Raw genomic sequence first — 27,610 nt, 5'->3', positions numbered from 1 at the left:
TCGATTTTCAGGTTTTTATTTTCAGCAGAAGAACAGGAATCCTGATGTCAAAGCTATAAGAAAACAATACAAGACCACGGAGATGGGTTACAAGTTGGGCGTCCCCCACCCAGGGTGTCTGGGGCCAGCAGCGGTTCATATTCCAGGGCCGTTTTTAGAGGTCGGAATATTTACGTGGACGTGACCAGTGAAGTGTCCCTCATCCCCAAACCTGAGACTCTGAGCACCGTGTTGGCACTTAGACTCCATCCCACAGAAACCGTCGCTCCTGGTGTGTACCTGCCCGGGTCCAGGTGGCCAGTGGGACACCGGCAAACCCAGAAGAGTGGACGGACCACACGCCCTGACACTGGAGCGCATGGGACCCAGCGGTGACATTCCACGCCCTCGGTTCTTGCGTGATCTGCCACCTTTTCCCCAATGGACATTCCGACGCGAAGGGAGATGGCATTCTCGGGCCCACGGGCTCTCGGAGTGGACCCCACCCTGCGGCGTCTCCTGAGAAACCGGAGGCCACACACTTGGCCTCCTGCTCTGGACCTGCTCCTCCGGCCCTTAATCCTATTTGTTTTTAATTCCATGTTTTGCAACGAGACTCACATCCAGAGAGATGTATTTCACACACACTCCTCAAATGACCAAAGGAACACCCGCCGGCCCAGGAGCTGCCCGTGACTGCGGGCCCTGGGTTCCGGGTGCCCTCTCCCCTCCCCCTTCCCGGTTCTGCGGGAAGCTCAGGGCGACTCGAGGTTCTACAGGCTGGGACAGGCCTGGGAGCCAGGACACACGGTGACCTCGGCCTCAGCTCCTCCTGGTGGCACTTTTGAATCTGTAGCCGTCAGTTCCACCTGACAGAGGAAGGAACGAGCGAGCCACGGGAGAGCGTGGGTGTTGGCAAAGCGTGGCCGCCAAAGGGATCCCACTCGCGGCTTCTCAGAGCTGAGCTGGGGGCGCTGGAGCCATCTTGGAACATGGAGAGGGGCCCAGGGCGAGGCCACGAGGCACTGCTGGGGAGACTGGCCACCCCTGGGGAACCTGGCCATCCCCAAGAGCCCTGGCTGCAACACACGGGGTGGGGGAGGGGACCAGCCACCCCTGGCTGGGAGGTTCTTCCAGGGGAGGCCACCAGGGGAGGCCACCAGGGGAGAGGCTGGCGGGTGGGGAGGCTCAGGGCACCATGTGCCACCACTTGAAGGAGAAGGGCTTCCGGCGCACGTTGGTGCCGCAGTGCACCTCGCCGTGGCGCACGTGGTAGGTGTAGAAGTCGTCGATGAAGGTGCAGTGCAGGCCCAGCGGCTCCAGCAGGGCGCGCACCTGCTCCTCCAGGCAGCAGCGGCCATTGATGACTGGCCCGAAGGGCTTGGGGATGCCCAGGTGCTTCCCCAGCACCAGCATGTTCACCTGCGGGGGGGGGGGGGTCCAGGTGAGGGCCACGCCCGTGTCCCCTCCCTCCACACTTCACAGGCGAGGAACCGAGGTCCAGACAGGGACACTAGGTGGCCTAAGGCCACCGGCCAGGCCAGGGCTGGCTCAGGGTCCTGCGGGACTCCAGGGCCGAGCTCCTCACACTGTGCTGTCCTCCCTCGGCTACCGTCTGCAAACTCTGTCACCAAGGCCCAGCGCTGACACGCCCCCTGGGCCCCACACCCCTGGGCTCCTGCAGTCCGTCCCTCCCATCCGGGTCGGTGCCTGGCGCACCGTGGGATGCCGAGGCCTGGGAGCCCTTTCTAGTAGCATGACATCTGTCGATGGCACCGGGAGGTGGCCTGGACTTGGGGCCAACGTGAGTGTGGGTTCCAGCGCCACTCCTCCATAGCTGTGTCACCTTGCGTGGGCCACTTCACCTTTCTGAGCCACATCAAGCAAAGGAGCCCAAATGCGTACTGGGCCCGAGGCGGGCGCACAGTCAGCCTCCTGGAGAGGGCGCCTCCCTCTCTCGGCCACGCCAGGGCCTCGGTGGCTGTCTCTCGGCCTGTGGTGCCCGCCACCCCGCCTCTCTCCAGGGGCTCTGGGAGCCTGTGCCGGCTGGTTCCTGCTCCCCCAGGGGCCTGCCACCCGCGGCCCATCCCTTCCCCGAGACGCCTGGCACCGTCCCCAGGGGCTGCTGCGCTCCTTCCCGCAGCAGGAAGCCGGGCTCCGACAGGCGGGAGAGGAAACCCAGGGCCAGGGCTCGGGAAAGAGGGGCTCCCCCAGCCCCAGCCCCCTCTGGGCCTGGGAACGCGTCCTTCCCAGCAGAACCCTCTGCAGAGCCTCCGCGCACAAAGCAGGGGCCACCAGGACCCTCAGACGTCAGCCCCTGCCTGGGCACCCAGGGCCCCGGGGAACCAGTTTGCAAACCTCCGTGAGGTCCGCTGGCTCCTCCTGAACCGGCCCCGGCGCCAGGAGACCCTGGTGCAGCCTCCATCTGGCCCTGGGGCATCCTTTGATGAGGGGGACCACAGGCGGGGGGTGGTGCCAGGATGTGCTGGGGGTCTTGCCCGCCCTTCAGAAACAGGGTCCAGTCTCGGCCCGGGCGGCAGCCAGAGCCCAGCCGAAGGTGCCGCTCCACCTGGGTCCCCTTCGTGGCACTGAAGAAACTGGGAGCTTGACCCTGCCCCTCCCCTGAGCCCTGCAGGGGACCTAGGGACAGTGGCTCCACCTCCCTCTCCCTCTCCTGCCAGCTGTGTGTCCTGGTGCCAGAGACCCCACCTCTCTGTGCCTCATCGGCAGGTCGCAGCACTGTCCTGAGAGGCCGGAGGGGCTCTGCGAGCTACCCAGGGCCACGCAACCCCTGAGCCTGGGGACCCGCCCCTCACCATGTTTGGGAAGAAGGCTTCGGCCTTGGGGATCCCTCTGTTGTTCTTCACAAGCCTGAAGAGCTGCGGCACGTCCACGATGTCCCCCTCGGCCAGCCCCAGCTCCCGCTTCAGCACCTCGCGGTTCCAGTCGATGCAGCTCTGGGGGGAGGGGAGGTGGCCGTCGGAGGGGGAGGGGAGCATGGGGTCGAGGCCCCCAGACCCAAGGCCGGGCCGGAGGGGGGGCAGGAAGGTGACTGGTGGCCCCGGGGCTCCCTGCATGGAGAGTCACCAGCCAGCGCCCTCAGGGTCCCCAGGGCCTCGCGGCCTGTGGGCCCTGCCTTCTGCCTGGGGGCGGGCAGGGCAGCTGGGGGGCACCTCGGGGGGCAGCTCGGGGGGGCAGCTGGGGGGCAGCTCGGGCCGGACTCCGCACCTCCACGTAGGAGTTGTGTTCCCTCAGCTTCTTGTTGGACAGAATGTCCTTTATCTTCTGCTGCTTTTTTTCTGTCACGGAGAAAAAAGGGGAAAAACTGAGTCAGAGGTCGACGCTCCTCCTGTCACGGGCCGCGGGGACTCAGTGTTCCCGTCTGTGAAACGGGGACAGCCACAGTCCCCCGCAGGCAGGTCTGCTCTGAGCCTGTGAGGGACGGTCTGTCACAGACACGGGGACAGCGTGGGACGGATCCCTGAGACCGCGCCTCCCACCGCCTGAGATCCCCGGTCTCCGGAGATCCCCCTTGGAGAGGAGGAAGCAGGCCAGGGTGTGGGCAGTGACAGAGCCTGGGACCCAGGACAAGGCCCTGGGTTCCGTCCTCAGCACTCCAAAAACAGGAAAAAAAAAGAGCCGGTTCTGCCGAGCTCTCTCAGCCTCTGACCCGGCCCACGTTGGCGGGGTCTATTGAAGAAATCCAGTCTCTTCCTGTGCTCAGAGGTGCTGAACGTCTCAGGTCCTCGGACGCATCTTGCTCTCTCCTGCCTCTGGGCCTTTGCACGTTCTGTTCCCGGTGGCGCATCTCCCTCCACCTCGTCCCCCTGCCAGCTCTCGCCTCCTCCAGGGAGCCCTCCCGGGGCCCCACCAGACAGCCCCGGGGCCCTCTGCTCTGTCCACGGGCGTCCCCAGCACTCAGTGCCCGGTGTGCACAGTAGGTGCTCAGAACAGGTCTGTGCCTGGGGGTCCCCCCGGCAGTAGAAGGCCATGTGATGGCAGCAGGGGACGGCCACTTACTCTTGACCCCTTGGAACAGCAGCAGCTCCCCGTGGCCCTCCTCCTGCTTCTCCTGGAACAGCCGGTAGCAGGACCTGGGGCTGGCCAGCAGCAGCCGGAAGCCCTGGCGGAAACACGTGGAGGGCAGCTCGTCCCCGCCGGCAGGAAGGGCCTGCTGGGGCTGTGGACTTGGCCCGGCTCAGTCCCTGGGCCCTACCTTCCTGTCGGGCGCTGGGACGAAGCTCAGGAACTCGTCGATGTGCCCCACGAACAGCCAGTCGGAGTAGAGCGTCACGGGGGCCTGCACCCGCTGGGCGCCCAGGAAGTCCTGCAGGGTCTGGTGCACCTCCCGGCTGTCGCTGCTGCAGCCAGGGATGGAGGGTGTGAGGGGAGGGGAGCGGGGGCCCTTATCATGTCCCTTCACACCCGAGGGACTTAGGAATGGTCATTCCACTTTCACTGAGGGGAAACCGAGGCACAGGGTCACTAACACGGAGCCTAGCACTGCCCGTGGGACCAGCCCAGCTGCTGGTGTGATAGGGAAGCACAGGATTCGAACCCAGTGCAGCCAAAATTGGCGATCCTTATTAGCTGTGCAGCATTGGGGACGTGGCTTCACCTCTCTGAGCTTCTCTCTTCTCCTGCAAGCCCTGTGGGAGTCAGCCCCTGGCTCTTTCTCAGTCTGTTCAGCTGCCCTGGCCTTCTTGAACACACCAAGCTCATTCCTGCCACAAGGCCTTTGCACGCGCTCTGTCAGCCACCAGGACGTTCTACCCCAGGTGTCCCCACAGCCGTGTCCTTCTTGTCATCAGGACTCGGCTCCAAAGAGCCTCCTCCAGGGAGGCCTCCCTGCCACCCTCACCGGCCCACTCCTCTCTGCCCTTTCTGTTTTCTCACTTTTTGAGATGACTATTACCTGTCTCCCACAGGCACAGACCTGTCTCGTCATCCACGGCTGCGCCCCCAGCTCCCGGCACATGACAGGTGTGAGCCGCAGAGCTGGACCGCTGTCTGGGGCTCAGAGCTGGTTCCTCGCCCAGCCTCCCCACTCTCTCGCTCCCTAAGGTTTCTCCAGCCTCTGGGCTGGGAGTGGGCAGGGGACACTTCCGCTCTGCCCTTGGCTTTTCCGTGGCCCCTGGGTCCTGGCCCCCGCGGTGTCCCTGCCCTTCTTACCTGGGGTAGCCGCTGTTCCCGATGAGAATCCTGCCCAGCGGGTACCGCTTCCCCCCGACGGTGACTGGCGGGCTCACTTCCAGATTCCCAAAGGAGTCCAGCCCGGAGATCTCCTCCGCGTGGGGCCTGCGGGTCACGTAGCCAAAGTCTGGACCCTGAGGGGAGAAGAGCCAAGAGTTAGAGGCTGTGGGGAGTGGATCTAGGGATGAGCCTGGTCACGGGAAGGGATCCAGTCACCAGCCCCAGGTACAGAGCAGGCGCCGCTCTTCCTGGGGGATGTGGCGGGGAGTTTGAATCATTGGGGGGGGGGGTAAGGAAGGGAACTGGCGTTGGCGGCATCCGTAGAGCGTGGCAGCTGCTTTGTGAGCCATCACCTGGGGGTAGTGACCAATCGGCAAACTTTCCTTTTTATCTGTATTTTGCAGAAGAAGAGACTGAGGTCAGAGTGGGGATGGGCTTCCTCTGGTCCCGTATCCAGCGGGTGAAGGAATGGAACTTGAACTGTCCTGATGGGTGCCCTGGGTCCACACCAAGCGCATCCTGCTCTTGGGCTGGAGCGAACTCCTCAGAGTGGCTTCAGTGTCTCCACGAGGGTCCTCGTGAGAGAGGGAGGGACACCTCGCTCACCCCTTGCACGAGCTTCGGGAGCGCTGTAGCCACTTGCCATCAAGTCAGGGGCTTAGAGTAACACAGGCTGCTCTCCCGGGGGTTTGGAGGTGGAGTCTGCAGTCAGGAGGGCTAGTCAAGGCAGGCTGTCCCCCGGCAGGCTGTCCCCCCGCGGGGCTCTGCAGGAAGGGGCTGTTTTCTCGCCCCTGCGGCTCCTAGGGGCCGGCTGGGCCGTGGCTCCTTCTCCATCCTCCAAGCCAGACCCTCAGTCTCTGCCTCCCCGCCCACCCCTCCTCTCGCCCTCTCATGAGGAGTGTTGAGTTCACATGGACCCCCCCCCATTATCCAGGAATGCAGGCTCCTAACTTCCTAAGTCACACCGGTGACGTCCCTCCTGCCACCAAAAGGCTCTGCAGATGGGGGACAGACATATGGGAGAGCCATGAGCAGTGTGTCCCACCCCCAAAGAGGCTGCAGCCCTAGCCCCTCCCCGCCGCCAATCAACTGTCCCTAGGCGGGTCTCCATGGGGCCCCCACTGGGAGGCGCGTCATCTCCTGGGGTCTTTGAGTCCATGAGTTTTAAAGCCATCATTTGCAGTTGCTCTGGTCAAAGTCCCTGTGAGCACCAGGCCACAGCCACCAGCAGCAGCCGGGTCCTTGGTCCCCTGTGTTCTCCAGTTTCACTGGCTCTTGGCTGGGTCCTGGCTCATCCCGTGAAATTCCACCCGCGAGCTGATAACGCCCATGTTTTTATCCCCAGCGCCCCCTGCTCTCCAAACGCCTGCCGCTCGCCCCTGCCCCAATGGAGGCTGAGAAGAGAGGCTGGAGTCCAAGAGCTAGGGGTTGGGAGGGGTCTCCTTCAGATGAGGAGGGAGTAGGGCTTGAGGCTGAGAGGTGAATTCCAGCCCCGGAGCAGGGAAGAACCTTCCTGGCAGAGAGACTGGCACGTGCAAAGGTCCTGAGATGAGGGAGAGGTGGCCGAGGTGAAGCACGGGAAGAGCCTGGGGGGCTGGAGCAGGCGGGGGACAGAGAGAGGCCAGCCGTGATGCTGGAGGAACAGCCAGGTCGGCAGCTGGTGGTGCCTGGACCTGGGCTCTGGATCTTCTCACTCCAAGTGATTCGGGTTGGGATCTGCTTAGCCAGAGGCCCTGCAGCCCCGTCCTCAAGGCTGTCTGCAGGGGAGGCGAGAGGCCGTGTGAGGTCTGTCCGCTGGACTCCCGAGGTTCCGTTCATGACATCGAAGAACTGGCCGTGGTCACTCTTGGGTGCCCAAGTAGGAGACAGGGCCACGGAGGGCCACTGAGCAGGGTGGACTGAGGAGGGGGCGCTGGCACAGCGGAGCTGGCTGGTGGCTGCCGACAGTCCTGAGATGGGATCCACTCGACTGGGTGCCCAGGCAGACGCGGCCTCCACTGGTCAGCGCAGGTGCGGCCAGGAAGTGAGGGCAGGTGCGGCCAGGGAGGGGAGGCAGGTGCTGACGAGACCCGGGCTCCGTTCCAAAGCCTCAGGCGTGGGAGGGGCCGCCCTCCTGCCCTGGGGGAGCAGGCTGCTCCCCTCACCCTGGCCAACCTCGTGCCCACTCCCCTTCCTCATTTTCTCTGGGTGCCGGGGCCCAGAGTGCAGGCCTGGGGTGGGGAAGGGCCAGCTCTCGGAGCCGGACGGGCCTGGTTTGACTCCTGACTGCTCCACTCCGAGCCTCAGTTTCTTCATCTGTAAAACGGGCCGACCGATATCCTCTCCAGAAAACGTGGACAAGTTAAGTGAGTCGGTGCACGTGAGAGCTCCGCCCCGCGTGCGGCCCAGCCTCGGGCTCCATGGATGCGATCCTTGTCATTATTTTTTGATTATTATTCTGTGCTGAGTTGGCACCAACCTGCCAGCTCAGTCGAGCAACAAATGACACACTGACTCATCAGCACTGTCACTTCCCACTCCCACGTGTGGCAGCGTGGGCTGCTGGCGTCACATCTAGGAAAACTCCCTCAGTGGGGCCCCGGGAAATCGGACCCCACCCAGTGGAGGGTCCGGCCCCACCCACACTGTGCAGCCAGAGCAGGTGGGTGGCCGGACCGGGCGGCCTCCAGGCAGGGTGGTCCTCAGGACGAGCTGACCTCATGGGTGGCAAGGCCACCAGATGGTATCATGGTAATGACAAAAAAACAGGCCCCACCTGCCGGAGCCGGCCTCTGCGTGGGCAGCTGGGCTCCCCGGGCGGGGAAGGGCCCGGCGGGAAAGAGGCGAGGGGCAGGGGCCTCGTGGCGAGGGGCTTGGGCAGCTGTGCCCCCTGCCCACCCCACGCAGGTACCATGACGCGTTGGATGGGGAAGTCCTTCAGGCCTCTGTCCCTCGGGGAGTCGAAGACCACGGGCAGCGTCTGGTGTGGGGCCTGGGTGTAGCCGATCTCCATTTCGTCCTGGGGGGACAGACAGGAGCCGTGGCGCGGGCCGGGGTCCACTCCCAGTGCCCGGATGGGCACGGAGTCCTCCTCCCGCCCTCGCCCTGGGCCTCAGGGGCAAGTTCCCCCGAGGATTCCGACTGCGGAGAAGGGGCTGTGAGAAGCAGAGCTGGTGTCCTGTGACGGCTCCGTCACCGTGCGGAGCCCGCAGAGCCCTCTCCCTCTCGGGGTGGACCCTGGGCTGGGGACACGGTGAAGGAGGGGCTCTGGAGTCCTCAAGGACACTGTGGTCAGGGTGCCGAGGACACATGGCTGCTGGAACTCACGGTGGACCTGACCTGGTCGCCATTGTGGGGGGAGGGGCGCATAAAGGGTGGTGGCCAGTGGCGACAGAGGATGCCACTTAGGGAACTACGAGGAAGAGAGGGAATCCTCACCCGGGGGCAGCATCTGACTGAGATTTGGTGGGCAGGCTCTGGACGTGGGGACAGGAGGGGACGGCCTATAGAAGGCAGGGTGGCCAAGGCCAGAGGTGGGCCAGGGGCGGGGGGTGCCGAAGGCCCGGCAGGGAGCAGAGAGGGGTCTGGTGTAGGGCTCGGTGCTGAGCTGACGGAGCACCCCGGAGTGTCCCCTGGCAGCGTGGGGGGCACTACCACGGAGGCCCCGAGTGCCAACGCGGTGTCCACCGCCCACAGGGGGCAGGATGGCACCAGCTAAGGGAGGCAGCGGGTTGGGAGGGTCTGGAAGAGGTTAGAGATGGGAGCCATGGAAAGCGCTGGAGTGGGGTGTGGCCTGCCGGTGGCTGAGCCCAGGAAGGCCACTCGAACTGACCCAGGGCCACCTCCTGGGCTTTGCACTTTCCAGCTGGAAGGTGGCTTTTGCCTTGGTGACACGTGGTGGTGGTCCCAGGGTGGCCCACCACCAACGTCAGATGAGCCACTGGCCTGAGCCCCCCCCCCCCCCCCCCCCGTGCAAGGACTTTGTAGGCTCCGTCCTCGCCACCCACGGGTGGCCCGAGAGGTGCTCGGCTGAGGCCAGGAGTCCCTGGACACGTGGCCGCTCACCTGCATCCACTGGTCGTGCATGTTCTCTTCCTCGGGACAGACGGTCAGTTTGCACTTGGCTTTCTTGGCCAGGGCGGCCACTGCCTCCAGGAAGTCTTCGTTGTCAAAGATCCTAGGAAGGTTCCAGAAGCAGCGCGTCAGGCTCCGGATTCCGGAGGTCGGGCCTGGCGGGAGCCGGGAGGCGACACAGGGGCCCTGGAGACGCTTGTGACCTGAACAGGGACTCCCCTCGAGGAATCCACGAAGCAGGAACTAACGGGACCCCTTCCACAGAGGCCCAGCCCGCGGGGAGGCCGCCGCCCAAGGCCAGGCCACCTGGGTCACTCACAGGGAATGCTGCAGCCGGACCTCGGGCCCCTCCTGGCCCCCCGGGCCCCTCCTGGCCCCCCGGGCCCCAGCGCTCAGGGCCCCTCACCTGCTCACGTACACCTCCTGGGGGGGCTGCGTGTTGGGGGTCATGATCCAGGGGGCCACGCGGAAGGCCACACTGTCCTGGAAAACCAGGGCCTCGGGGAGCTCCTGCAGGGGAGGGGACAGAGAGGCCGTCACGGCAGCAGGGCCCCCACCTGCCGGCTCTGCCCCCGCCCCAGCCAGGCCGCGGCCCGGGCTCCGCCTACCGGGTTGGACGTGTCCAGCAGCGAGACGCCCAGGGAGATGAGCCCCGGGAAGCTGGCGTCCGGGAAGGTGAGGCCCTCCAGGTAGAAGTCCCTGCTGTGCTGGCCGCCCGGGAGCTCCACCAGGTGACAGGGCTGCCCCGGCCCCAGGACCACCTTGAACCTGGACGGCAGCTGGCACCCTGCCAGGGCAGGAGGCTCAGGTCCGCGTCCTCCCTGTGCAGACCCTGCTCTCCCCTGCCCCCGACCCGGTGCCTCCCCAGGCCCCCACCACACCCCCACGTCTGCCCGGAGCCCCCAACCCCCTCCCGGGACAGTGCTCCTGGGCGGGGGACAGAGGGGCACCACAGGGGCCTGGGCCACTCTCACACGCCAGCCCTCAGTCATCTCCTGAGCCACTGCTCCGCCAGTCCCAGCGGACACTGGGCGTGGGGGCAGGCGGTGACTGAGGAGACAGGGTCACCGTGTCCCCCAACCCCAGGGAGCACGTGGGGGAGGGGAGAGCAAAGGCCGTGAAGACAGGTGCTGCCTTGGCCCCTGTGACGGAGGGGCCCAGGGCTTCCCAGAGGGGTGAGGCCTGGGCAGGGGCAGGAAGCTGGTGTCACCAAGCCAGTGACAGCTGGATCACTTGGGACTGCAAGTGAAGGAGCTGGATCCAGGGGTGTCCCTGCAAGACCCCTCCCTGGCCCTCCCGCAGGAGAAGCCAATGCCAGCTCGTGCCACCCGGCCCCTCCCCTTTGCCCCCTGCCCCTCCCCCCTTATCCCCCTGCCCCCCCCAGCAGCCCCTCCTTAGCCCTGGCACAATCTCACCTCGGGGTCCTCACGTGCCTGGCCTGCCCTCCCCCAGGCCTGACGCCACGCCCAGCTCCACCCCCGCCCTGTGGACTGGACCCCCCCCCCCCGTCATCTCCCCCAGGCCACTAAGATGAAAGGGACCCGGGGCGAGGGCTTTGCTGTGTTCATGGCTCTGTGCCCTGTGCCCAGAACTGAGCCTGTCACTCCCCGGTGGCAGGAACTGGGGGGAGTTAGCGGGATGCACTGATGGGGACTCGGCTGACAGCTGACTCCGTACACACGGGGGTGTATCTGAGAGGGAGGGAGGCCGGCTGAGGGACCACCGTGGGACTGGGGACAGACACCTCTAGGTCTCGGCGCGTGGCCTGGCAGCCATGAGGAGACAGTGTCAGTTTCCCTCTGCCCTCCCACCCCCACTCCCACCCCCACTCGCAGCTTGTGGGGTGTCAGGAGCGTGGTGGGAGCCTCACCCATCCCCCAGCAACCAGACCAGCCTGGGGCCAGGTGCTCACGTGAAGCCACCAAAGGTGCAGAGCCATCGAATGGCAAATGCCCGCGGCCCTCACTTGTCACCTGCCATGATTGGCGTTCAGTTCCATTTCCCACCGCCCTGTGCTCTTAATAGCCACGGCACCCAGGCAGGCACAGGGGCGCGTGCCTGCAATCCCAGCAGCTCTGGAGGCCGAGGCAGGAGGATCCCAGGTTTGAGGCCAGCCTCAGCAACTTAGAGAGGCCCTAAGCAACTCAGCGAGAGCTTGTCACCAAATAAAAAAATAAAAAGGGCTGGGGCTGTGGCTCCGTGGTAGAGCACTTGCCTAGCATGTGTGAGGCACTGGGTTCGATCCTCAGCACCGCATAAAAAGTAAATAAAATAAAGTTCAAAATTTAAAAAGAAGGGGACTGGGGATGTGACTCAGTGGTTAAGTGACCTTGGGGTCCATCCTCAGTACCAAAAAAAGAAAAAACACCACAAACATAAAAAACCCCCAAACACTACAGCAACTCATCCTTATCCCAAGACAGAGGTGTTCATATGGGATACAGCATCAATTAAAAAAAACAAAACCCAAAACTAGCCGTTAGCTCCAGGGTGACCCCTGTCTCCCTCGAGCTGAGTGTGCAGAGCAGCACACTCCGGGAAACAGCGCTCTGCCCCTGGGTAGGGCTGCGGCCCTTGCTCTTAGGAGGAGCCAACAAGCACCGGCCCTGCCTGGCTGCTGCCCAGCTGCTTCCCCTCCCGCCCACCTCTCCCACGTCCGTCCCTCGTCCCCGCCCCTCATCTGGGAGGTAGTGACAGTCTGTCTTGCGGGGAGCTGTGTCCCTGGTTCTTGGCACCTGGCACACAGTAGCTGCTCAGGAATCATTCGACAGATCTCTGTGCTCCGCGGGCGGGGGCAGGAGGGAAGCCAAGATGGGAGGGCGAGTCAGGGTCAGCGCGGGCAGGAGACTCACCCGTGGCCTGAAACACCCGCACTTTGTCCATCTCGGATTTGGCCACGTGCAGCACCAGCCGGTGCTGGCTGGAGAAGTCCTTGGGGGTCTTGGTGATCAGGGTCACCAGGGACATGTCCTGCAGGTCTGGAAGGAGGATGAGGCCTGAGACCACTGTCCCAGAGGCTGATCGCCTACAAGCCACCTCCTGGTGGCACCTGGCTGCACCTCTTTGCAGCATTTAAATGACATTTTTTTTTTTGGCTCGGGGTTCAGCTCTGGGCCTGGTGAGTGCGCAGGGTCCCTCCTGCTTCGGTGCCTGCGCCCCAGCAGCCCAGGAGCAGGGCAGTCTCACCTCACCGTGAGCTGGTGGCGATGAGGGGAACACGTCAGGGGCTTGTCACCGTGCCTGGTGCCCCAGAACTGCCCGGGTGGCAGCTGCATTGATTATTACTATGTGCCGGACACTGAGCAGAGGCTGTCCCCCGGCCTCGGGCGGCCTGCAGACAACTTGAAACGCGTCCATGTCTAGGAATCCCAGTAGCTCCCCCAGCAAGGCCACAACGCTGTCCTGGACTGCCACCCTCTGCCCCTTAGTGCCCTTTTTCAGGGCAGGTGGGGAATGTGTCCCCCCCATAAGGACACCCCTGAGGAGAGCCTGCAGAGACCCTGTGCCTGTCCCTGTCCTTGTGTCCCTCAATCTACCCTGGTGTCTGGATGCTCGGACTTCAAATCCTGAGTCTGCTACTTATTAGCTGTGTGACCTGTGGCAAGTTGGTTAACTTCTCTGTGCCTTGGTTTCTCTGTCCATTAAGTTCTGGGCTGAGCACTGAATGAGCGACTCAGAGCAGTGTGCGGCTGACAGGAGGGACCTCAGGGGCTACTCTGATACGATTTGGGGGCAATTTCATTTTGGTCGATTGGGGGTCCCAGGAGGGTAGACATCTGTGTTGGGTGGGGGCTGGCACGGAACCTGGAGCCTCTGGGAGGCATCAGGGACTTGCGGTTGGTCCAGCTCTTCTCGGACTGCGGTGTGACCTTGGGCAGGTCACCACCCTCCCAGGACCTTTGTCCTCCAGCAACCGCCTCTCGGAGGCCCTTCTGAGGCTCAGGTCACGTGGACAGAGGGCTTATGAAGGACACAGGACGCTAACCGAGGACACCCAGGGCCGCTGGCCGCGGGGCCTTACCTTTGCTGTCAAGCACCTCCTCATCCTCGCAGTCCATGCCCGAAGATCTGGGGTTGTCCCTGTCACAGTTCACCAGCAGGATGGCCCCTTGTCCCCGGGGGCCCCAGGTCCAGGTCCTCTGCGGACACCGGAAGGGAAGGAGCAGGCTGAGGGCGCCCAGGGACCCCGGCCCTGGAGAAGCCCCTCCCCCTCTCCTCTCCTGGGCTGCCGTCCCTCCCACACGGGGCAGCCCTCGGGTCCCGAGAGAGGGTTTCAGCCACCGTCAGAACCGAGCCCCCCTAAATACAGGCATCGACTTTTAAACAGGACCCCAAAAGGGGCAGAGCCTGAGTGGCAGGAGCCCCTTCACCCTTCACCCGGGAGTGGCTGGGGGACCTAAGGGGCTCCCTCTTCTCCACACTCAGCAGCAAACCCACCACCTGTTTTTAAGGCCCTCAATGCTGCCCGGCCAGAGCTCCACTGCTGACCACCGCCCGGCCCTTCCTGTGCTTCTGTCTGAGCCCACCAGGGGGCTCCACCCCACCCCCAGGGCACTCATGCACACCCCCCCAGGTTAAGGGTCTTCAGGGCCCGCCACACACCTGCGCCCCATCTTCCCGCACCATGGCAGGCCCCCGCCCCCTTCCTCCCTTTCCTATTATCACCCCACGGGGGCAGCGCCGTGGGGATCTCTCAGGCCTGGGGCGGGCTCTGACCTACCTACACATCTTTCCTCTGCTACGTGAAACCTGGGTGGCTGTAGGTTCCAGACAATACGTTATCTGAACTCCCAGCCAGGAAGAATCTGGTCTCATAAAGATATGGGGTTCATGCAAGCCAAAATATCGCTGGTGATTTTAATTTTCTCCTTTTCTGTCTTCCTGAATCATGTTTCTCTTTTTTTTTTCCCCAGTTAACATGGGACACGGGACACAGACTGCCATTTCACCCTATCGCCACAAGGAGGCGCCAGAGCCCAGCGGGGCCAAAGCAGCCCTGGGGTTGGTACCTGGTTTTTGGCGGCTCTGCCCGGCTGCTTGGCCTTGCCCGTGCGGGTGATGTCTGCCTGCAGGGAGATTTCTAAAACCACAGGACAGAGGAGAGGGCGGGTGAGGTGCGGAGTCGGGGCTCTCAGCCTGGCCTCCATGCATGGCCCCTTCCCCAGGAGACGTCTGCTCTGAGGCGGGGGGAGCCTCTCCTTCAGAGGGGACAGTCCCCCGATGTCCTCAGGAAGTCTGTCTGACATCAGAGCAGGGCCGAGGCTTCTCACTGTCCTGTTGTCCTTCAGGGGCCGTGACAGTGACACCAATAGGGAACTGAAACCCAGGGATTTCAGAGACAACGCCCAGGCGCCCCGTAAGTGTTCCCCACTTAGCCCTGCTAGGTCACCCAGCCTGGCTCTCAAGGACTCCGGCCCTCAGTGACCTCGGGTGACAGACACGGGCTACACGGTTCCACCTGCTCTTTATCACCCACGCTGCACCAGGGACAGATCGCAGCCCCAGTCCCCTACTCTGCCCAATGCCGTGGCTGAGACAGGTGGATTCGGAATCCTCCCTCCCTGCGGAACAGAGGACCACGCTGTCCTTCCAGCAGGGTAGACCCGTGTGCCCACAGCGTGATCTGAGACCGTGTCCCACCTGAGGTTGTCCCAGTGACCTGTTAAACATGTGCACACCTCAGCATTAGTGCAGGGACAGTACGATACAGGCCTGAGTGTCTGGGCCTCGTCACTCCTTCACTACCGGGCTGCATGGGTGACCTTGGACAGGTCTGTTTACCGCCTGTGCCTCGGCTTCCTCACCTGTACAATGGGACGATGATCGTACTGACTTACTACACTGTTGTAAGTTTTAAATGTCCAGTCTTAGACACGGGCGGCGCGGGAAGTGCTCTCTTGTTTAAATGTGGATTCGAGAACAAGATTCTCTGGTGAGATGGGACCGGAAGGTTTCACATGCTCTTTGTAAACTTAATGTATGTTGTTTAAGATGAAGCCAAACTAAGGAAAAATGGATTTTCTTTTTCTTTAGACACAGGGTCTCTCTTTGTGGCCCGAGTTGTCCTTGAACTCCTGGGCTCAAGCCATCCCGAAAATGGATTTTATTCCACAAAGAAAATTGAATAAATGGGAGGGGGAGATGGACCGCGGATAAGACCAAAAACGTCGAACGTGGATTGTAAGTAATGACACTTGGGGAACATGGAGCCGCAGCATTATGGTCCACTTTTGTTATAAATATCCGAGGTGTCAAAAAGGTGCAGGGACTGTGCACTGAGAATCCCTGCACCCTCTTCCTAATTTGAGAAATGCGTCATTCCCATGTCATTCCAGCGCCCGCCACGCCCTCCCAGGTGCGCCCCTCTGCGGCTCCTCTGTGCTGCGCGGGAGATGGCCCTTTTGCTGGCCTATGTTTAGAACAGGCTGAGGGGTGACCTCCCAGGTGAGGTGTCCTGCAGAGGCTGTGGAGGAGCCTGGGGCCACTTACCCACCCCGGTGAGGTACAGCAGGGCCTGGACAGGTGGCGTCTTAGGGCCGTAGTACGAAATCCGAACCTGCGGGGCAGCAGCCGACCGTTAGGAACTTCTCTGTCCTTCCCCAGACGGGTCTGGACCCCTGCGTGGGCCAGCTCAGCTCACCAGTGACCTTGGTGCTAAAGAGGGTCCCACGGGAGGCCAGAAATGGAGGGGCTGGGCCTGGGGGGAAGGCCACGGCGGGGGGCGGGCTGCAGGAGCAGGTGCCCCCGGGAGCAGATCTTGAGGGGGAGTGGGGTGCGGCCGCTGGGGATGGGGCTGAAGAGGCGCTCGAAGGGGACTGTGGGTCACAAGCCCCAGAAAAGGACTCTGGCTGGCAGAAGGGAAGGACAGACTTCAGGCCACCTCCCCGCCCGGGGGACTGGGGAGCGGGAGCTGTGGGGGTGCTGGTCTCCAGAGGGCAGGTGCTGTGGAGCTGGAGGACCACGGACTCCCTTTATCCAGGCTCAAAACCCAGGAGGGCTGGAGCCCGCGGGTGTGGAGACCCTGGGTTCAGCACCCACCCCCACCCCCAAATAAATCTGGGGAGAACACGTCTGATTGGCCCAGTTGCCAGAGGAGGGCGGGGCATCTGGACTGACCCACGCAAGTGGCCGGGGAGTGCCCAAGACGAAACCCCAGGAAACCCAGGACCTGGGCAGAGAGGCTCCTGCAGGGATGCCCAGGGGACAGAGGGCGTCCAGAGCAGTGCCTGGGCCGCTGTGGCCTCACATGGGGACCTTGGCATTGACCTTGCCTCTCAGCTTCGGGCTTTGCCTGCTGACCGCTGCTCCGCTGAGGCCTGTGGACCGCTCCCAGGGCTTTCCCTCTCTCCCTCCCTGGCCACGGGGAGGCAGGTCGGCCCACTGTCCCGGCTGCTGGGGTGCAGATGCCTGCGGCCCCTGAATCCCCAGGTGGGCGCTCCTGTGTGCTCTCCTTTGCTTGGGAAGCAAGGAGACCTCTTTTCCCTTTTTCTCGAAGCCTTGTCCTCAGTATCGGATGGTTAGAGGACGGGCATCGGGGCCAGAACCGAGCTTTCCCGCCGGCGGCTGCCGACCAGTCATCTAAGACAGGAACCCGGGCCCGGCTGGAGGCGCCCCTTCGGCTTCCTGTTGCTCCCCGAAACTGGGGTTCCTGCTGCCAAACCCTCTGTGCCGGCTCCCTGTCCCTCTGCACCGGTCACAAGGACTTCCTTGGCCTCCCCAGTCTCTTCTCATTCAGTTTGCACACAGGTCACCCCTCCTGGTAGGGCTCCCTGCTTCTTCCCCTCTCTCAGGCTGGTATTATTATTATTATTATTTCAGGGATTGAACCAGGTGCACTTTACCACGGAGCCATATCCCTTGCCCTTTTTATTTTTTGAGACAGGTTCTCGCTGAGTTGATAAGGCTGGCCTCAGATTTGCAATCCTCCTGCCTCAGCCTCCCGAGTTGCTGGGATTACAGTGGTGTGCCACCACACCCAGCTCCCCGGCTGGCCTTTTATATCATCCTCAGCTTGACACTTCTTCCAGAAATATTTTCCCTGAGCACATCTTCCCGGACAGATCTGTGTTCCTACAGCAGGTGACAGTGCTTTGTCCCCAGGGAAGAGCCTGGTCGGCTTGTCCCCCCAGGAGGTAATGACTGTTGACACAGATCTCGGTGGGAACCCCAGAGGTTCTTGCCAGGACCATCTAGAGTCAGGGGGGTGGCGTAGGTTGAATGCAGCCTCCCAAAGATAGGGCCACATTCCAATTCCTGGATCCCCTGAACAGGGCCTTGTTTGGAGGGAGTCTTTGTAGATGTGAGTAGGGTAAAGACCTTGATGAGGACAGAGGTCTGAGGAGTCGGGCTGGATCATCTAGGGAGACCTCAGTCCCCACAGCGTTTGGTTGTTGTCTGGTGCTGGGGACTGAAACCCTCAGGAGCGCTCTACCCCAGCCGCACCCCCAGCCCTTTTTACTTTTATTTGGGGGCAGGGCCTCTGACAGTTGCTGAGTCTAGTCTTGAACCTGAGAGCCTCTTGCCCCAGCCTCCTGAGTCGCTGGATTACGAGCAGGTGCTGCTGCCCCCCAGCTGGTGGGTGCCTCTTAAGCTTTGGCTGAAGGGATGAGTCTGATCCTGACCCTGCAGCCCGACACTGCTCTGTGCGGGGACACTGCTGTGTCGGGGACACTGTGGTGGGACACTGTGGTGGGACACCCCCCAGGAGAGGACCCCGGTGTGAGCTGCCCCGCCCCCGTCCTTCCACACCGGCACCCCCGCTGTCACCCACCTTCTGGTCACCTGTGACAGCACTGGCCGCTTTCATCCTCAGGGTGACCTCCAGCTCGGGGTCCAGGGGCCACTTGGAGGAGCCCGTGCGGTTCTTCTTGGTGGGAGGGCCACGGGCAACCTCCACCACCACTCCTGGGGAGGCGCTGATGCCGAAGGAGGTGCAGTCCCCTGGGGCCGAGCTGTGGAGGGGACAGGGGGACGGGACAGTGAGGAGGGGCCTGGCCCAGCAGGCCAGTAGGCGCCAGCTGCGGCAGCACCCAGCGCTCACTCTGAACCCAGGAGAAAGCATGGAGCAGCGTCAGGGGTTGGAGAGGGAGAGAGTCCCTGGGCCCGGGCAGCTCACACTGGAACTAGAAAAAGAGCGAAGGCTCTCACACGCGGGTGTGTGCATGGAGCTACGCACACCCAGAGGCTCCCTCCACACCCGCTGCACTCGGCAGGCGCATTGTCCCCTTCTGGAATCGTGGCGGATCAGATGTTGCTGAGCGTCTTTCTCTTACAAAGCCACCAGATCAGGGGTGAAATAGACTTTTGAAAGCGTTGCTGAGCACACACCCCCCAGATGAGCACCCATGTGCTCGCACCGCGGTTCAGTGGAACCCAAAGGCAGCCAAGGGAGCGGGGCTAGGTCTGCTAATCCAGACAAAATCAGTGAGCAGACCAGATCCACCCGGTTAGACACGGAAGATCCCCGCTTAACGACCTTGGCCTCAACCCACCGAGAAGATGTTCTCAGCTCACAGGCCACCAGCCACGTGACCTCGGTACACACAGAGACAGCCTCCAGGCATTGAGACACAACAGTCAGAAAAGAGGAGTAATTAGACTGAACGTGAACTTGTCAATGGTAACAATGAAATCGAGGAGACAGCTGAATAATATCTTCACCGCATTTTGAAAAAATAACTATTAACCTAGAATTCACTGTCCCCAAAAATCTTGTTTTGGGGGGTTCTGGGCACTCAACCACTGAGCCACGCCCCCAGCCCTATTCTGTATTTTATTTAGAGACGGGCTCTCACTGAGTTACTTAGCACCTCACTGTTGCTGAGGCTGGCTTTGAACTATGGATCCTCCTGCCTCAGCCTCCCAGGCCACTGGGATGACAGGCATGAGCCACTGTGCCCGGCCCAAAAATCTTTAAATAAAAACATTTTCAGCTGAACAAAACCTGATATTTTAAGATCAATTTTAAGAGTTTCATGAAAGCAACTTCTAAAGGTATAGTTTACAAAGAAGGAAGCGGAGGCTGGAGGCCTGATCTGAGATGCAGGAAAGAATGGTGAACAAATAAAATGGAAAATATTCTGGTAAATTTAAACAATCATCATCTATAAAGTCATAAAAATATTCAATTTTTTGTGTGTGGTACGGAGATTGAATCCAGGGGCACTCAACCACTGAGCCACGCCCCCAGCCCTATTCTGTATTTCATTTGGCGACAGGCTCTCACTAAGTTGCCCAGGGTCTTGCTAAGTTGCCGAGGCTGCCTTTGAACTTGCCATCCTCCTGCCTCAGCCTCCCGAGCCCCTGGGACTACAGGTGGGCACCACCGTGCCTGGCGGAAAATATCAAACTTGTGGGAGAAAAGGAGGCAGGATTTAAATTGGCAGGAGACAACGAGAGCTGAGGTACTCTGAGGTCTCTGAATTCTCGACAAAGGGATTTGCAAATTTGTGCAATTCCAGGGTTTCTCCTTGAACTTGACCAGCTGACTTGAAAATACACCTGGAAAACCAGGAGCCAAGCTACTCTTCAACGTGAAAAGGTAAACGCGAGGGCTTGCTGTGCCTCGCGTAGGATTCCTGGACACCATGGCAATCGGGATGGGGTGGGAGCGACCCAGGCTGGGACAAAGGGGGGTGCGACTTAGAGGTCCTACTTGGTGCACGACAGAGTGGCTTTGCAGAGAACTGGGGATAGTGGCCTATGTCACAGATGGTGCAGGACATTTGCTCAACCAAGTGACAAACAATTAAATTGGACAAATAATTAAAGAAAGAAATCGATCCCAGCTTCACACGGTGCAAAAAACGTCAGCCCCAGGCAGACTACAGTGTCCGTGGCAGGACTTTAAATCATGAATTTATGTTTTAGTACTGGGGGTTGAACCCAGGGGTACTCTACCACTGAGCCACATCCCCAGCCCACTTTATTTCTGAGACAGGGCCTCACTCATTGCTGAGGCTGAACTTGTGCCAATCCTCCTGCCTCAGCCTCCCCAGTGGCTGGAGTCACAGGTGTGCGCGACTGGCTCCTGCAGAATCTTTTGAGAGACGAGGCAGGAGCACATCTGTATGTTCTTCTGAAACAAGACATAAAACCAATGAACAAAAAGAAAAGATGAATACATTCAGCTCGATGAAAATCAGTAATTTCTGTTTGCCGAAAGTCACCGTAAATGAAAAGACAAACGTGGTCTATGGAGAATGCGCTCCTAGCACCAAACCCGCCCAGGCTCAGCGTCCAGAATCCGTAAAGGCCTTCGGCCAATCAACACGGCGCAGTCAACCTGGTGGGAAAAGAAACGGCCCAAGACACAGCAGGAATCAGAGGGGCTGGAACACAAGTGGACGACAGGCGGGCAGAGGCCTCCCCTTCCCAAAGGGAAGTAAGGGGACAGGATTTATGCCACTCAGTTGGTGACAAATATGTTATAGACCACATGGCTCAGCAGAAGCGCCAACCCCCTGCTCACGGGACCGTGGCGTTGACCTCTCTGCCCCGTTTGGGGTTACAGACATTAGCCAACCCGACCCCCCACGCCACACCTGGGCAGACACCGGAGCAGCTCTTCCACACATGCTCCAGGAGACATGTTCCGGAAGGTTCCGAGCAGCCCTTTCTGTCGCAGTGAGCAGCACCACACAGTGCATGTACCCACGGGCGGAAGAATGGCTCAGGACCTGTAGCTGACTTCCAGCGTGTGGGAGACTCGCCAAAGGGGCACAACTCACGCCGGACGCCCCACAGACACTTGGGATTATGTTTTCTATTTTCAGTTTTGTAAAAGTTTTCATCTCTATCTTAAAAGCCGTATGCCTTCAGGATAGAGAATTAGGAAAATGCTGGAAAAGTGTGTGGCGGATGGACTTCTAGGATGGGCCCTGTGTCGGCCAGTTCTGCGTTACTATAGCAAAACAGCCGAGGCCATCGCTGAAGAGGAAGAAAGGTTGGTTTTAGCTCATGGTGGCAGAGAGTCCAGCCCATCGTTGCTTGGCCCGTTGCTTGGGGCCTGTGGCAACGGGGGACATCATGGCAGGAGTGTGTGGCTCAGGAGGGCAGAGAGATGGGGGGGGGGACAAGTTCCTTCAGCCCTTCAAGGACACACCCTGATGACCGGGCACCCACTGGGCCCCACCTCCTGAGGGTTCTTCCGCCCCAATAGCACCACGAGCGGAGGACCACACTTCAACCCAGGGGCCCTGGGGGACACAAGACCCAGACCCCAGGAGCCCCCGCACGGCCCGCCTCTGGTGTCCCAATCCCTGGCACCTGGGGCTGCCACCTTCCATGGGAGGGGAGACTTGCACGGCTCCGACGCCCGGAGGTCAGCCCTGACCCAGGTTTGGACCTGTGACTCCCAGAACTGTCCGGAAATGAAGGAAGGCTGTTCCAAGTCACTAGGAGTGTGGCCCTGGGTGACAGTGGCCTGGGGAACCTAACGCGGCCGTCATCTTGGTCGGCCTCCCCCTCCCCTCCCCCAAACCCAGCTGGCCTGGGCACCTGGAATTGGTGTCACCCGCAGGGATCTTCCAGGTGGCACCCGCTCTTGTGGGATGGTGTCACCGAGATCCCTTCACGAGGGCAGACCTGCAGCGTGGGACCTCCCTCCACGTGGCCACTGACCCCACTTCACGCTCAGCCCGTGGCCTGGTTTGCTGTCCTCCTTTTACAGATGAGGAAACCGAGGTTCAGGGAGGCCAAGCGACGGGTCCAGGCAACCTGCCGAGAGGGACAGACCGGGGTCCGCTCGTGGCCCTGCAGATGCCCCTGCCGCCACCTGCAGCTGTTCTTCCTCTGTGCCTGCCCCTCCTTGTCCCCTCCTTGTCCCCCTTCACCAAGCTCCTCCTCAAGACCAGGGGTCTCAGCATGGTCCTCGCCGACAGCACCGGCCGCCTCGGCTGGGAGCTTGTCAGGGACGCAGATTCCAGGGCCCGACGCCCGCGGGACTGCAGGTGCCAGGCGCTTGGTCACCTGGTCCCCGGGATCCCAGGGAGAACTCGGGGCCCGTGATCTGTGGCTTGCACGTGCCCCTCCTGGTCCTCTGCTGCATGCTCGGGCCCAGGGGGTGTGACGCGTGGCTGCTGAGTTCCCTGGACCCTGAGTGCGCCCTGGGGGACAGGATGTAATGCAGGGGGCAGGGGGACGGTCCCCAGGTGGGTGCCCTGCTGCTGTTTTCTTCTGAGGAGGTGGAATCTTTTCGAGTCGGCAGACCTGCCGCGCCGGGGAAGAGGAACGTCCAGGTCTCTCACTCAGGAGGTTGAGGGGCGACGAACCTGGAAGCTGGGAGCAGGGAGCGGTTCAGAGGCTGGGAGTGTCCAGGTCAGCAGTCAATACGCGGGTAATGGGGAGCCAGAGCGGGTTCTGGAGGAAGGGAGCAGCACAGTCCAAATGGTGCCCGTGGAGGCTCAGAACGGCCTCCTCTCGGAAGAGACTTGGAGTCGGAGCGAGGGGACGTGAAGGGACGGTCTTGGAAGTCCCTTGAGTGATTCAGGGTGAGGAAGCTCCAGGAGGGAAAGGAAACCGGAAGGTCGAGCCTTGACTGGAGAGCTGTGGAGGCTGCGGCCAGGGACAGACAGACGCGGATTCCAACCTGGTTCCGCCACTTAGACCTCCCTGAGAGGAAGCAGGTTCCGGGGCGGACGCCGCGGGCTGTGGAGATGGACGTGAACTCTGACCTTCGCTGCTCACTCGGCCCAGCCCTGCGTTGACCGCCCCGTGCTGACCGCACGTCGTGTCTCCGTGACCGCTGAAGCGGGTCCTTCTGCCATTTGTCCTTGGCAGGAGAAGCTGAGGCTGACCCGGGTTTGCTGGGTGCTCCTGGGGCCCGGAGCTGAAGCCCAGTGTCCCCTTGATTTCCTGCAGCGTTGGGGGCGGGTGCTCTGGGCTGCAGTGCCCCCACCCAGCCCAGAGACAGGGACGGGCAGGGGTTGGCGGGGTCGGCGGACCATGTGGAAGGCAGGTGTCTGTGTGGGCCACCAGGTGGCAGCAGCCCCAGTGGACAGAGTTGGGGGCAGGGCAGAGCCGTGGGCAGGGAGTCACCCAGGCCCCAGGACAGGTGCAGCCCTGGAGGAGCCTGAAGTCACCAGGGTAGGGGAGGAGCCCTGAGTGGGCACCGGGCACCGCTGCTGGACTTTCAGCTGAGAGGATGGGCTCCTCGCTCCCAGGGTGACAGGGACGGGGACAGTGTGGCCCACAGGTCTCCCCCGGTCTTGCTTCTTTTTGTTCCTCTGCTCCTCCCGCCCCTGCTGAGTTCCCACCCTACTCGGGGTCAGGGCTGTCTGGACAAAGCAGGACCTGGGGACAGGCTGGGCGGTGCCCCAGGGGCCTGAGACCTGAGGCCCCGCTCTGGTGAGCGGTGACAGTGACTCACATGTTTTGAGTAGCTGTGGCCACCACACACCTGCCTCCCGCCCTCTCGTTGCACAAAGATTTTGCAACAAGACTTTGCAACTGTGTGCCAGGGTGCACCGGACACTGTGGCAGGACACTGTGGTCAGTTCTTGCATTCACTCAACAAACCCTTCAGAGCACCCACTCTGTGCCAGGCGCAGTCTTCCCCTAAAACACAGTTAACGCGGCACGTTCAGCACCTCCCGCCACCTGCCGGACCTTGTGCGGACCCGAAGGTGGTGGGGCAGGCTGCAGGATCTGGGGTCCCACGGGGGCTCCCCCAGTCCTCCTTGGCAAGGACACCAGTCTACATCTGTGGATCTCGAATAGCAGGTGTCCCCTGGACACAGGTGGCAGCCTTCCACCTGCTCCCAGCCTGGTCCCCAGGCCTGTATGGGCCGGGGAGTGGGATGACCAGGCTGTCACCTGAGCCTGGCTGAGCTGACTCACGGGTAGGGAGAGAGCCAGGTGGGCGTGGACAGAGTGTGCCGGCCCCTCTGTCCCCCTCGCCGGCCAGGCCTGAACTTGCACGTGCGGCTTTGTGGGCGGGCGTGTGGCCAGGCCGGTCAGCGTGGTTCTCCACAAGCTGCTGGCTGGGCCTCAGAGTCCAGGAAGCCTCCCAGGCCAGCTGGGGCGCGGCAGGGGACACCCGGTGCTTCCAACAGCCGCGAGCTGGGCCTGGCCACCGACCCTCCTGGTCGGGCTCCACCTCTGGAGCCGGCACAGGGCTGTGAGCTCCTGTGGGTGGGGCTGGGGCACCCGAGTGGCTGCTGCCCGGTGCAGGACCGTGACAGCAGAGGAAGGTACAGCTCAGCCTGTCCCCAGAGACGTCGCCGAGTGTCACCCACCTGACCAAAGGCCCACAAAGCCTGGGCTCCCTCTCCCGGGCTTGGTGTCCCCAGGCTTCCCAGCTGCAGGGCACCCTGGAGGGTGGAGCCTGAGCGGACATGCCACGAGGACAATGACAATGGGCCAGGGCTCCCTCTCCCTCCTCGGCTCCCTCCGGGGGCAGGGGGCAGGCAGGACATGTGGGTCCACCTGCCGGTTTACAGCGGTGCCTCCAGGCCTGTCACCACTTGCCAGGTGGGAACCGGAGGATGGGACAGCGAGGCCTGCCCGGTGGCCCTGCTGGGACTCCTGCGGGGCTGTGTCCTCTCTGGTGGCTGCTCCCCCTGTCCTCAGCTCCCAAACAAGACGCCCCGTACCCATCTGGGGCCGTCCTCTGTGTGACCTTGGGAAGAGCCAGGGCTGAGGCTTCCCGAAGCTCCCGGAGCCCTCTGCAGAGCCAGCGCCGGGACAAGAGCCCACACAGCGACGTCCCCTCCAGCTGTGGCCCATCTCCTCACGATGACCAGAGGTAGGACAGTGTGCTGTCGCTCAGAGGCTCCCGCGGTCCCCGCAGGACACTGGACGCTCCTGGTCGCGTCTCTCCGCCGTCCACCGGCAGGGGTTCCTGTCCCCATTTTGCAGCTCAGTAAATGCTGAGGGACAGTCACAGACTTGCCCACGCTCCTGGCTGTCCCTCGGGGGAGATGCTGGGGAAGAGGAGAGCCACCCATCCGCGGTGGCTTCACAGTGACACCCGTCCCCTGTGGTCGGCACCACCTGGCCACGCCATCACCAGGCGTCCTGGAGTCCTCTGGAGGCGGACGGGCTCTGCCCACCGGGAGCAGCCCCAGTGCCAGGCGCCAGCCCCACGACACGCGGAAGGGGTGAGTGCGAGCGGGGGGCAGGGGTTAGAGTCCACTCCGCGTGGCCCTGGGTGGGTGTTTTAGCTTCCCGCGGCCTTGGTCCACTCATCTGTAAAATGGGCACGTGGCCCTGTCCTGCTTGTGGTCACTGAGGTCAGAAATCAGCTGGTCGGGCGCGTGCCTCCGTGCCAAGGCCCTGGTTCATCCCGCCACCACGGGCACAGAGACCAGGAGAGAAGGCCCGGCGCAGGGTAGCGGCCCCGATGCCGCCCCGGCTCCGACAGGGGTTGGCGTTCAGCCCAGCTGAGCGGGGCTTGGAATGTGACCGGGCACCTCCTGGGGCAGGGACAGCGGCTTCCGAACGCCGAGTGAGCGCCAAGGCTCTGCCTCCCCGCGGCTCTGAAGAGGCGCCCGCAGCCCTGCGCCTGCTCCTGCCCCGGCACCTTGTCTGTTGGCGCCTGGGGTCTCTGAGCCTGGGGACAGAGGGCACAGCTCCCGGGGAGGGGTCGAGGACGCAGAGCTGGTGAGGACGGGGTGGCTCCGGGGCTGTTGGCCGGGTGGGAGGCGACGGGGAGGCTTGGCAGCTGCAGGGACCGACGGGCGGGGGGTCCGGAGCCGGGCGGCCTGGGATCGAGTCCTGGTCCCCAGCTCAGTAGCCGGGGCTTCGGGTGGACCACTTGGCCGCTCAGAGCCTCAGGACCCCCCTCTGTGGCGTTGGGGCTGGAACCCAGGGCCTCGCACACACCCCGCGCTGCATCCCAGCCTCGCTGTCCCCTTCTGTAAGGGATGACAGCTGCTGAGTGAGCCCCGGCAGGAGGGTGGTACAGGCGGCAGCCATCGCCCTGGGACACAGGGGACCGTGCCCAGCTCCGAGTCTGACGAGGGAGGAGGAGACCAGGGTACTGAGGCTCCTGTGGGTGGGGGACCCGTCCCTTCTGAGAGCTGTGGGCAGTGCCTCCTCTGGACCAGCCCCGCCAGCTCCCCACGGCTCCTCGGCGCTGGGCAGAGGGCTGGCCTGGGCATGTCGGGGTGGCCCGGCCCTCCACTCCCTCCTCACCCGCCGCCACAGCTCAGTCTCGGGGGTCTCCGGGGACACCGGCCGCACTTTTCCCTTTATCCCAGGACTTCTCTGTTTCTTGCCACCCCCGTGGCCCTAGGAGGTCACCTGGGCCTTGGCACCTGTTCCTGGGCCAGGCCGTGGGTGACACACCCCAGGGTGACACACAGGTGCTCCCGTGGCCCCAACCCAAGACCACAGGTGCCCACTGGTGGGGAGGAAGCCGAGGGCCAGCACGACCACAATGACGGCGCTGTCCTGAGAGGGCACCCGCCACCATCCTGGGTGGCCCACAGTGGACAGGCCCCCACACAGTAGGTACCCAACAGGCGTTTGTTGAATGAATGAACGACCACCAGGGCTGCGCCCAGCACCTTGCTGGGTACTGACAAGCATTTTCGCACCTTTGCACAGTGAATCCCAGTGGCCTGTCCAGGGTGGGTGTCCACCCATTTCACAGATGAGGACGCTGAGGCTCAGTTGCCCAAGGCCACCCGAGAGCTCCCAGCAGGCCAGTCCCTAGAGTGGTCTTCTCATGCCAGAGCCCATGTCACGGCCCAGCTGTCACCCCCCCCACCAGGGAGGCTCGAGACCAGTGTGGACAACAGACTGCACTGTGAGCCAGGTGTGGGCAGGAGCTGTGTGACCTCAGGCAAGTCCAGACGCTCCGCCACCTCTGTTCGCCCCTTAATGACGCACCTGTGGTGAGGTCCCGGGAACCCAGACCTGCACAGGCCAAGGAGCAGCTGCTGGGCCCGGCCCCTCCCGGCTGCCCGGCGTCTCTCCAGCTGCGCCCCTGGCAGCGGCCACCAGGGCTGAAGCCCGAGCCTGGGCCAACGGCTGTCGGCAGGACCAGCCCCTGGCACCGGCTCCCCGCTGCCCCCCATGCCCAGGAGGCTCCCGCTCACCCGTAGACGTCCAGCTGCGTCTCGGTGCCCAGCACACACACCGCGTGGGTGGGCTGCTCTGGGGCCACGTGGACCACTGTCCCCTGCGCCATCCTCTGCCAGCTGTGGGGTCCCCCGGGCTGGCTGCCTTATGCCGTCCAGCGGAGGCCGTGAGTCAGCACCTGCGGTCTGCGGCCCAGGGCTCAGCCCCGCCCTCTGCCCTCCTGGCCCTGGGGCCAGCCCTCGGCTCCCCAGAGGGGGCCACGCTGGTGTGGGTGCAGGGGGCTGTGCCAGGAAGCAGCGAGGGCTCAGGAGGGTGGGAGGAAGAGGGCAGGACCCAGTCCCGGGCCTCCGCCCCCTGC

The 27,610-nt window shown here is 62.7% G+C and overlaps 1 protein-coding gene across 1 annotated transcript; it reads right to left on the bottom strand.

Moving 5' to 3' along the window:
- On the bottom strand, positions 1 to 27,391 carry Padi4 (peptidyl arginine deiminase 4). Its single transcript, XM_078025406.1, has 16 exons — positions 27,270 to 27,391; positions 17,996 to 18,176; positions 15,715 to 15,781; positions 14,235 to 14,305; positions 13,247 to 13,364; positions 12,078 to 12,203; positions 9,834 to 10,012; positions 9,632 to 9,735; positions 9,217 to 9,328; positions 8,063 to 8,170; positions 5,152 to 5,306; positions 4,196 to 4,340; positions 4,000 to 4,102; positions 3,208 to 3,278; positions 2,796 to 2,936; positions 1 to 1,401 (listed from the first exon to the last, which is right to left on the bottom strand). Exons 1-16 carry the CDS (start codon positions 27,359 to 27,361, stop codon positions 1,168 to 1,170), a joined length of 2,007 nt encoding a protein of 668 aa, XP_077881532.1. The 5' UTR covers positions 27,362 to 27,391; the 3' UTR covers positions 1 to 1,167.
- Between the last annotated feature and the right edge of the window lie 219 nt (positions 27,392 to 27,610).

This window comes from Ictidomys tridecemlineatus, chromosome 11, assembly GCF_052094955.1.
Source record: "Ictidomys tridecemlineatus isolate mIctTri1 chromosome 11, mIctTri1.hap1, whole genome shotgun sequence".
NCBI classification, from domain to species: domain Eukaryota; kingdom Metazoa; phylum Chordata; class Mammalia; order Rodentia; family Sciuridae; genus Ictidomys; species Ictidomys tridecemlineatus.
Note: the sequence above shows the minus strand (reverse complement) of the source record. Positions and strands in the feature narration are given on the sequence as shown.

Excerpts from the sequence above, each read along its gene's own strand:
- Padi4 (XM_078025406.1), bottom strand. The coding sequence starts at position 27,361 with ATGGCGCAGGGGACAGTGGTCCACGTGGCCCCAGAGCAGCCCACCCAC. Across the intron at positions 15,782-17,995 it reads CTGTCACAGGTGACCAGAAG|GTTCGGATTTCGTACTACGG; the intron begins GTGGGTGACAGC and ends GCTGCCCCGCAG. Across the intron at positions 8,171-9,216 it reads TGCACGACCAGTGGATGCAG|GACGAAATGGAGATCGGCTA; the intron begins GTGAGCGGCCAC and ends CTGTCCCCCCAG.